Source organism: Juglans microcarpa x Juglans regia, chromosome 7S, assembly GCF_004785595.1.
Source record: "Juglans microcarpa x Juglans regia isolate MS1-56 chromosome 7S, Jm3101_v1.0, whole genome shotgun sequence".
Lineage (NCBI taxonomy): Eukaryota > Viridiplantae > Streptophyta > Magnoliopsida > Fagales > Juglandaceae > Juglans > Juglans microcarpa x Juglans regia.
Window position 1 is genome coordinate 19,039,744 of NC_054607.1, and position 10,976 is coordinate 19,050,719.

Sequence of the window (10,976 nt, forward strand, 5' to 3'; positions counted from 1 at the left end):
GGCCAAACAAAAAGAAAGGAAAGATTGCAGATTTTATTGCTTATGCTTTTATTGATGAACGTGTGTCATCTATATATTTACGAGTAATGTTAGGTACAAGTCTCAAATGTACAAGTCTTTTGTAAAAATGTGGGTTCTATTAAGAAAAAGTGAGTTTTTCACATTTTTTTAGTGGTGGATTCATCTTTTTTATAGGGCTTACGCGAGACTTGTACATTTGGGACTTGTATATATCATTTTTCATATATTTACACGAAAGAACTCGAAATTTAGCATAAGGGTGCAAGATACTGACAATGAGTGGGTTGGGTTCTTAGAAAATCAGGGCCTAATGCAGCAATTGATATAGGTCAGAATCTTCTGAGGATTGATTTACTATCATTCTTCATCTTTCTACAACAATCAGAAATTCATCCATCATTACTTGTTATGGCATGCGGTACCATGTAATGATCCATATGCATTGACCAAGGGGATATGATGAAGGTCTAACATTTGCCCAAATGGGAAAAAACACATTCCCTCTAAACCAATCCGAGATGATTTAAATTGCCTTAATTTGGCAGGGTCATCATGAATCTCTTTTCCACTTGACATATTTGGACAACCTAATTAAAAGTTTACCTCTTAGCACATCATACTCAGGTGTTTTGTTCTTTCAAATGTTTTCTGGTGTTGACGAGAGAGAATAAAATTCGAGAGTTTGTTAGGATCAAGGGATGTTTGGGGAATGAACTGAGATGAGAAATCGGTAAATAGTAGTGAGATAATTTGTGAATGGTGAACTAGTTTAAGTCAAGATCTTTTATTGAGTTTTGGAAAAAAAGAGAAAAAACTGAATAAAAATATTATAAATTGAAAATATTGTTAAAATATAATTTTTTCATATTATTTCTATTTTAAATTTTGAAAAAATTGTATTTTTTTTTTTTTTTGTGTTTTGTTTGAAAGTTTGAAAAATTGTAATAATTAGGTAATGATAAGATAAAAAAGTTAGAAATTTAAAATTAAAAAATATTTGTACTTGAGTGAAATTGAAAAATTATATGATATTTTGAGATAAGATGAAATTGTTTGTATTTCCAAAAAAGTCTAAGTAGTTGGAAAGATATTCTCTATACTCAATATGTTAACTTTAAAAATAATAATATTTTTTATTTTAAATCTTGTCATTACTAATTATTAGTGATTTTATATATCACTCGTCTATTGCCAAGGATACGTGCATGCTGAAATTAGTCGGGATGCTGTTCTCGAGTATCCAGTGCCAACAAAAATAAAATACACCACTCTTTTAAATAATGATACTCATACAATAAATTTTACAACAAAAGTTTTAAAATATGAGAATTTTTATAAAATAATATTACTTTTATAAGGTAGTTTATAAAAATATCCCTCATTTTAAAATATTATTATATAAAATATTGCAAAAAGTGTCATGTGATTATCATTTTTCCATCTTAATATAGCCATTAAGTACAATAGATGTGATAAAAGGTTGAGAAATGATATTTACAGTCGTAGAATGTATAAATAATGTATTGAAGAAAATAAGTAAATATGAAATTTACATAAAAAAATTAATTTTTTAATATTAAATATCATTCTTTTAAAATAATTATACGACGTTTGCGTATACTACACCATTGTACGTAGTATTATTTTAAAAGATATCAAATTTAAAAATTGATAGAATAAGGAAAAGAGAGACCATTTTCTGGTGTAATCTTGTAAATAGACTAGCATGTAGAGGACAGGTTTGTCCGCTTAGGTAGATGAGTCGGTGATGAACGGATCGAGGTTTCGTGGATTAAAGAGTAAAGAGAGGGTTATTGCGAAAAACACTTTCCCACACTTTCTCACCGTCCAAACAAGCTAGCCACTTTAATTCAAGCATGGCTACTATCAGCCTGCGGAAGGCGAACACGCGGCTGCCGCCGGAGGTGAACCGCGTGCTGTACGTGCGGAACCTGCCGTTCAACATATCGAGCGAGGAGATGTATGACATCTTCGGGAAGTACGGGGCGATACGGCAGATAAGGGTGGGGACGAGTAAGGACACACGCGGTACGGCCTTCGTGGTCTACGAGGACATCTATGATGCCAAGACCGCTGTGGACCACCTCTCCGGCTTCAACGTCGCCAACCGGTACCTCATCGTGCTCTACTACCAGCAGGCCAAGATGAGCAAGAAGTTCGACCACAAGAAGAAGGAGGAAGAGATCACCAAGCTCCAGGAGAAGTACGGTCTCTCCAAAGATAAGTAGTAGGAATCGTAGATGGATGACGATGTTCCATTAATTAGGTTTAGAATATATTCCAAAGATGTCGTATTTCTTCGGTACTCGAATCTAAGAGTTTTTTCTATTCGTGATGTTCGGGCGTTGTTGGTTTGTGAACTCGGATTTTATGGCACTGATTTTTTAGATATTATTTAACTATTGAGTTTCTTTGCTTTTTGTGAAATCATTGGAACTGATTGGATGGAATAGCCTCAATAAATGGTAGATTATGACTTCAAAGTTCTTCTTTTCGTATTTCTAAATCAATTTGGGAGTTGTATAGCGAAGTTTATATGGCGAGACTAACCGTGGGAATAACTAGAAGAGTTTTGTGAGGTTTGCATTATTAAATGGGGAAGATGTTGTGCGCAGTGTTTTCAACTAACGTATGGCTTTGAATTACTTCAATTTGAATGTTTATGGTTTGGAATTTCTTATATCATCTTGCACTAGTACGCGAATTGAATTGTTTGAGGCAATTTGTGCAATCAATTTTTAGGATTTATTCAAAATTTCAGTATTAGATTATTTAATTACAGTTTGGGAACCTTAAGTTATGTGGCGATCTGGGTTTAATGCTGAAGAAATCGTACCAAAAGTCCAATTGAAGCTGTGTCAGGCTTCTACTTTGTGCTAATCATACATGCATGGTGAAGAATATAGTAATTCTAGTTTGAATTATGTGCAGGGGCTGGACTAATCCTCGAATCAGTCTTCACTTGAAGTTTATAGTGGTATCATAGTTTGCTTTTTGACTTCTAATATTATATATTTAGTATTCAAATCAATATGTACATTGGAAGGAATGAATCATTCCCTTCTGCTGACCTATATTAGTAATGTCTGGTTAAAAGAATTGAAATTGCAAAGGGATGCTCTAAAAAAACCAAGGTAGCTTGATGAGTTGCTAAGTAGCTTACCTTGATTTGATAGGTTTCCAGAGGGTTTCTTTTTCCTTCCATAAATGACTCAGAATGTTCAATTAGTTGTCCCCCCTTACGTTTCTAAGTGAAATCAGGATCTGTACAGATTTGAAAGTGTCTTCCCAGTGTTATTTTTATATTTGTGTCTCTTAGAGACTTTGTACAATGAGGTGAAAGTGTGGCTTTTGGGTTTTGCAAATGTCTGGAAAATTAAATGACTTTTAGGATGGAGAATCTTCTTTATCCGATAGAAGTATAGGTGGGAAAACCCCACAAAGGAGTAGATAGAGTGGGTGAAGTGTGAAAGAAAATTATCCTACAACAACCCACCCAAGATCCCCCCCCCCAAAAAAAAAAAAAAAAAAAAAAAAAAAAATTCCTGTGTCCTTGGTGGTACCAAATAAATGCTTTAGGAACATAAGGATTCTACTGATCTACAGAAAGCAGGTCTGATCCTTTGGCTGTGATCGTCCCCTGTATGTGGCTATGACTATTTGGGTGAGTCTTTGATACCATCTCGTACTTTGTAGTTAGCAGGTAATGGAACAGTAGTCACATTATAATGGATCGTACACATTCTGCTCAGGAGTGTCTAATAGATGCAGGAACTGCAGTACATTATGCCCTGAAATGTGGCAACCATATTTTATGAATGGCACTACACCTCTGGTCTTTGGGTATCTTTGGTCCAAATCTGGGGGTTCTATCCTATTTCAACTAATAACCTACTTCCCTGTCAACTTGGATTATTTTTTCCATCTATCTTAATTGTCTATTCATAGTCTTTCTTTGAGCTTACCGGTCAGAAAATTACTCCCTGGTTATTCATTGTTTTTCCCCCTTTGCTCTTCTTTTAATTATTGTATTCCGAGTTTCGACAATCTAATGGACTAAAGCCACTATAGCCTAGCATTATTGTGACTTACACACTAGGGCCTCCAATGGTGCTAATAAAGAATTACAAGTTGGAAGTAGAGAACTACTATTAGGCTACTTGAAGTTTCATGTTTGTGACGGGAGCAATGTTATTCATAATTTTTTATTTTGTCATCTTTAGTCACACTAGTTGATATAATACATTTTAAATGTTTTCATTGGTCAAGCACTTGAATGAAAAAGCCACTTAAAATATGAGACACCAATTTAAGTGGATTGGTGATGATAAAATTCAGGGTGAAGAATAACTTCTCTCTATTAAGAAATGTGACTGCAAGAATATTTCTTTAATGCTTAGCTTGAACTGGACTAGGAAAAAAAACTGTGAAATTCATAACACTTGACACCCTCACCAATATATTTACTCTTGAGCCACTGCTCACTTTCTTGAAAGCACTTGACACCCTCAACAATATATTTTACTCTTAAGCCACTGTTCGCGCACTTTTATCAACTCCCCATATTCCTCGTCATGACACATTTAATCTACACAAGTTTCCACGAAATTTACACACATATATAGGAAATTTCACCCACTTGTTTCTCTAAAACATGAAAGCACTGGGGTGACAAATGATTTCTCTTATCTTCTGCTTTTCTTTCTGAACTTTTTGCCCACCATGCATATCATGCACCACTATATAATCAAAGATTGACATCACGTCGCTTCTTGGGGTTTGCTTCTGGGTTTCCTTTTCTCATCATTGCCACAAATTCATCGTAGTTGATCCGGCCATCCTGGATATTTATCAAAATAAATTGTTTTAAAATATTAAGAGAACAAATGTAATCTATAGTTTTGCTGTAGGAGAATTCTTTTTTCCCCTTTTGCTGTATACTTACGTTATCACCGTCAACTTCAGAAAGGATTTCCTTCATGTCCCTTCCATCATGCATGCCAAATTCATGGAGAGCTTGCTCTAGCTCTTCAGTCGTAATGTACCTGAATATCATATAGTTTACAACACAAGTGTCCTTCACACATTGTCTTGAGATTTTATTTTGAAAGTGATACAGTTTAAACTATTGACTAAGAACAATGTTATATACTACACGGCCGTCTGGGTAGTGTAGTTGGTTATCACGCTAGTCTCACACACTAGAGGTCCCCGGTTCGAACCCGGGCTCAGACATTTCTTATAAAAAAAAAAACAATGTTATATACTACACCATTCCTGTCCTATCTTATTGTGTTCTTATTGTGTTGATGTGATATTATCTATCCACCATTGAACTTATTATTCTAAAAAACAATAGCTAATCTAGTGGGTGTTGGGTAATGTCATGCTAGCAATCAGCATAGTATGATGGGAATTCGGGATTAGAGTGTAGCATATAGCATGGAGACAATTGAATTCGAGTTTTAAGTACTCTTCTTTAGGGACATGTCTAAATGACTTGCAAAGAATAGATTTGAATGTTATCGGTTGCTGTGTGGTGTGGAATGCAATCAACTCGTGCTTATGAATAAATGAATAGCCTTTTTTTTTTTTTTTTTTTACCCGCTATTATCCTTGTCAAAATATTGGAAGGCAGTGTAAAGATGATCTTCTCTATCCATCCGGTTCATGTGCATTGTTGCTGTGATGAACTCATCGTAGTCTATAGTTCCATTTCCATCAGCATCAGCCTGTTTGTTGTGAAAATATTGTAAGTTAAAAAAATATTTTGATAATTCCACATTAAAATATCAAAACCATATTATATCTTTGTAGAAATGCTATTAAAAATACAATAAAAACTTGCAAAAAAAAAAAAAGAATAAAAATAAAATAGGAAAAGAAACTTACAGCTTCCATTAATTGTTTGACCTCATATTCAGATAGTTTTGTCCCTTGCTTAGAGAGTCCTTGCTTCAGTTCTTCAAGTGTTATTGTTCCACTGTTGTCAGTATCCATGCTCTTGAACATCTCTTTCAATCCCCTGATTTCTTCCTCTGATAAACAGCCAGCGATAACCTACAATTTGAATTTGATGCAATTAACTAACTGCATAGTTGTCTGGCACACTGAGAATTGAGTTCCTCCATTAAACCTTTAATGAGCTTTTACTCTTGTTCATCCATGTCAGCATCGCTCATCTTCTCTGTCCCATAATTTTGAATTATATCTAAAAATATCCTTTTTCTTTCACTTTGCATCCCCAAGTTATCAAAGTGTCAGTTTTTCATCCAGATTGTGCCACAATATCTGTTTTTCATCCATCTCAACCGATGGAATTAAACGGTAGCACGGAGGTGTCAATTTTAAGTGTCAATTTTTGATAATTTGAGAGTGCAATGTACCGGTTTTGATAGTTCGGAGCAAGAAGTACAAAACCCTAATGCTTTAAGAGAGCAAAGTATATTCACTAAAGGAAATCATGGTATTGAACTTCAGCATCGGTATGATCTTTCGGTTTCCTCTATTCATTTCTTTTAGTTTTGCAACCAATAAATTCATATAGGATATTGGATTTTATAAATTATTATGACTCTCGGTAGATAGTTACTTTGCATACCGCATTACAAGTTTTTGATTCCTCCCTAATCATGCAGAGTTGAGGTTGTCCATTAGTAATATACAAACATGAGAATCAAGAGAAGAGAAGACAGCTTAACCAAATTTTAAGGCCCTGTTTGGATAGTGAGATGAGATGAGATAATTTTAGATAAAAGTTGAAAGTTGAATAAAATATTATTAGAATATTATTTTTTAATATTATTATTATTTTAGAATTTGAAAAAGTTGAATTGTTTATTATATTTTCTGTGGAAATTTAAACAAGTTATAATGACGAGATGAGATGAGATGAAACTGTTTTTGTATCCAAACGGGGCTAAAGGTCAGGGTGCTAACCCTTAGACTCTCTTAAAGATTGTACTTATTGCATAATGATGCAGATATAAATATTGGACTAGTTTCAAATTGGGAAATAATCAGTACCCGAAGAGCAACTTTCTTGAACTTATTCATAGCTCTAAACTGTTTGAGCCTATTCAGCACTGCGTTGTCAAGAGGAGTATCAGGTGCTTCTCCATCTTCCTTAATCCATGGATGATCTTGTAAACAAACAGACAAAACATGTTTTATCAGAAATGTTAGCAGTACTAGTAATTTTTATTTTCTTTTCCCATTTTCTTTCACGTGTTAGGTAGTTAAAAACCTCAGCAGAAAAGAAGAAAGAAGAGAAAACGAAAAGGATAGGTGTTCAAAGTACACTTACTGAGAACTTGGAAGGCAGTCAGCCTCTGCTTAGGATCCAAATGCAACATCTTCCTGACAAGATCTTTTGCTGCAGTTGAAATGGAGGGCCATGGATCACTTGTAAAGTCAATGTGGCCCCGTAAAATTGCATTGAATATACCCTGTTCTGCCTCTGTTAAACCAAAATGATTTCTCCTAGTTATATATTAATATGAAGAAATATTAAGACCCAGAAAAGAAAGAGATGTAGAACCAAAATTAGAAAGAGATTCACCAGCCCAAAAGGGAGGAACACCACATAGAAGAATATACAGCATGACCCCAACACTCCAAATATCCACTTCTGGTCCATATCTCCTCCTCAAGACTTCAGGTGCAATGTAGTATGCGCTACCAACAATATCTTTAAATACTTCCCCTGTACATATGGATATAGCACTCCTGCTCTTAGATACATGTTGTAAGTTGCAACGGTTGGAGTATGCAATCCTTTCTAACTTTCATATAATTACCCATTATCAAGTGATCATAAAGAGAAAGACACGCGAAATAATCATTTGAGATAAAAAATATTTGTAATCGTGAATTGTGCAATTGTCACGTAATCATTTTGAGAAAAGTAAATAAAATATGAGACTCATGAAAAAATTAATTTTTTAATAGTGGATCCTACTTTTTGATATTTACACACTTCACGATTGTACGTAGAATTACTTTTCCTTCAAATATTTGTTGAGCATTTAATATTGTCAAAACAATCCACACAAACATAATAATAAAGGTTATAGAACCCATTATGTGCCCTATCTTTTTCCCATTTAAAGCTCTAAAGTTCGTTCAAACAAGAACAGACTTTTTCCTATATAATTACTCAATGAATAAATGTTCTGTTTATCATAGAAATGCATAGATATAGAGATCAAAAGTTAAAATTTTAGGAATCCATTTGATTCCATATCACTAATTAAATTAAAACTCAACATCATCAAGCTGGAAACCTTTGATCGATTGAAAAATAAGGTATCTTTCATTTATGGTTCACTAATAATTGCTCTAAGATATTTCCCCTGCCATTAGAAAAGTTGGATTTGAAAAATTATATGCATGCATGCTAATTAATGTAACCTTGTTTGTAGAAAACGGAAAGGCCAAAATCCGTAGCCTTGAGTGGCGATTTCTCATCCTTGTTGAGCAGGAGGAAATTCTCAGGCTTGAGATCCCTGTGAATGACTCCCATGGAATGGCATGTGTGGACGATCTGAACGATTGTCCTCAGCAAGGACGCCGCAGCGCGCTCCGTGTAATGCCCCTTGGCAATAATACGGTCAAAAAGCTCTCCTCCAGCGCACAACTCCATAACCAAATGCACCGAGTGTTTATCTTCGTAAGTGCCCTTGAGCTCGACGATATTGGGCTGACCCGTCAAGTGGTGCATGATCTGAACCTCCCTCCTGACGTCCTCGATGTCCTCCTTGTTCGCCAGCTTTCGCTTGGCTATGGTTTTGCACGCGAACTGCTCGCCCGTCACCTTGTGTGTACACAGATGGGTGACCCCGAACTGTCCCCGTCCAAGCTCTTTTCCCATCGAGTATGTCGACCGGACATCTTCCATTGGGCGGCCCAACACGGGGCCTACCTGTACAGGCTTCGGAGCAGCAGGCTTAGCGTTGCCAGTACCGGAGTTTCCGCCGGGAGTTAAGCTGCCATTGCCATTGCTAATATTGTATGGATGAACGTCGACGTCGCTGTTTTTGGAGTTGGGTTCTTCCTTTCCCGTAGTGGAAGGAGCATCATTTCCCTTGCCTTGAGGGCAACAGTTGCCCATGCCGGAAGGGGGAGATCAGATCACAGAGAGAGAGAGAGAGAGAGAGAGAGAGAGAGGGAGAGAGGGAGAGAGTCAGACTCAGAAAAATGGCAAGTGATCAGGAAATATTAATTATTGGGTTTTGGAGGGTTGAAGAAGAATGCTTGGCTAGAAAGAAAGAGAGAGAAAAGGAGAGAAAGTGTGTCTGCATGTGCGTGGGAAAGAGCAAGCTAGAGGGTACATAGATAGCTAAGCTTGGATTATTATTGTTGATTGCGAGGGATTGTAGGGGTCCTGTTGGGTGTTTTGTCTTCAAGGGTACGTACGTACGTACGTTTGAAAGAGTCTTTTGTACGTTTGGGCTGTCTGAGACGTGTGCATGGAGTCTTGCATGAGTTTTGTTCCTTTTCTCTTGTAATTGGCGACAAAGGATTCAGAGGATTTCTCGCATGTTGTCTGTTAGAGGTTGGGTACGACAGCTTATATGCAAGGGTAATCAAGTTGGCAACTACCTACCTAGTTTACTTTAGGTTGTCTCTGAACATGAAGGGCTATTTAGAGAAATTATTAGACATTAATTTTGAGTTAATTCGGATTAATTAAATTGATTACCATTTTGATTTCATTGATTTAGGTAAGGGTTAATAACACGTATTATTGAAAGAAAAAAAAATAACTTGTCGATCGATAATGTTCGTTGTTATGTGATATTTGCAACATATGAGCGACGAAGAAAATATTGAAAAAATAAGTATATTTACCATGATAAATGGAGATGTTTGCAATGAAAAAATCCCATCCCAAATAGTAATATGTGTTGTAGTTTAATGGTATTAATTTCTCTATAGTTCATCAATATAGAGGAATTTGTTTACAGATTTTTTTGCATGATACGGGGAGGAATGCCTAATGAGGAGATTTGAGGTCCTAGATTTACTTCCTAAATTAGTGAGAGGGATGATGCCGATGGATAGATTGGGTTTGCAAAATTTTCATACGTGGTAGTTGCTAGTTTTTTTCTACTTGATTGGTTGGATAGCGGTCTACGTGTGAGTATTTTTTATTGGTTGTTTTTTTTTTAGTTGGTTATGGGTGCATGTATAAGGTTTTTCTTCCGTTATAAGTGAGGATTTTTCAATAAAGTTTGGAAGTTCTGTCCCCCATCATTTAAAATAAAAATAAATAAAAATAAAAAGACAAAAAAAAAAATGGTTGAATTTGGATTTTTATTGTTTTGATAAGTATATATATAAATTGAATCAATTTGAATACTAAAATAATAGTGAATGGCGACAAGGAAGGTAATGATCATAAATTCATAGTAGAGGAGCTACATTTACCATTAGGCTGATGGTAATTGTTGGTGACAATAACAATAACAACAATGGTAATACACGAAATGAATCTCTTATTGTTACCATTCATCTTAGATTTAGCGTCATTATTCATGTTTAGCATGTAACACATTAAAAAAAAATACTTTAGCCACAAAGAAAATTCCACAAAAATAAGGCTACAAACTGACGCGACTCAATGTAGATCTAACATATCACATCAAACTATATTAATTTGTAAGTTTACTTTTATAAAATTTTTTTGTGACTATAACATTTCTCCGTTCTAAATAATTTTATATTTTATCACAATCATTTAAAACATGTCACATCAACATATAGGGCTGGGAAAACAAAAAATCTAACCCAACCCATTTAAGTCTTAGAGATTTTTATCAAACACATCCCTCATCCCTCTCCTTGTAACCTAACCCTTCCTTTACCAGCTACACATTAAGAAGTACCCAAAATTACATTCAAATCATATTATTAGAAAGGAATAAGAACAT

General features: G+C 35.2%; 2 protein-coding genes and 1 non-coding gene across 3 annotated transcripts; 2 read left to right on the forward strand and 1 right to left on the reverse strand.

Moving 5' to 3' along the window:
• The first annotated feature begins 1,777 nt into the window (after nt 1-1,777).
• Nucleotides 1,778-2,469, forward strand: LOC121241217 (splicing factor 3B subunit 6-like protein). The gene has a single exon (XM_041138903.1). It carries the CDS (start codon nt 1,899-1,901, stop codon nt 2,268-2,270), a length of 372 nt encoding a protein of 123 aa, XP_040994837.1. The 5' UTR covers nt 1,778-1,898; the 3' UTR covers nt 2,271-2,469.
• Nucleotides 2,470-4,402: 1,933 nt separating this feature from the next.
• Nucleotides 4,403-9,200, reverse strand: LOC121241216 (calcium-dependent protein kinase 2-like). Its single transcript, XM_041138902.1, has 8 exons — nt 8,455-9,200; nt 7,604-7,747; nt 7,349-7,501; nt 7,069-7,184; nt 5,935-6,102; nt 5,647-5,774; nt 4,988-5,087; nt 4,403-4,882 (listed from the first exon to the last, which is right to left on the reverse strand). Exons 1-8 carry the CDS (start codon nt 9,152-9,154, stop codon nt 4,790-4,792), a joined length of 1,602 nt encoding a protein of 533 aa, XP_040994836.1. The 5' UTR covers nt 9,155-9,200; the 3' UTR covers nt 4,403-4,789.
• TRNAV-CAC lies at nt 5,204-5,277 on the forward strand. The gene has a single exon. It is a non-coding gene; the product is annotated as a tRNA-Val (tRNA).
• Nucleotides 9,201-10,976: the final 1,776 nt, after the last annotated feature.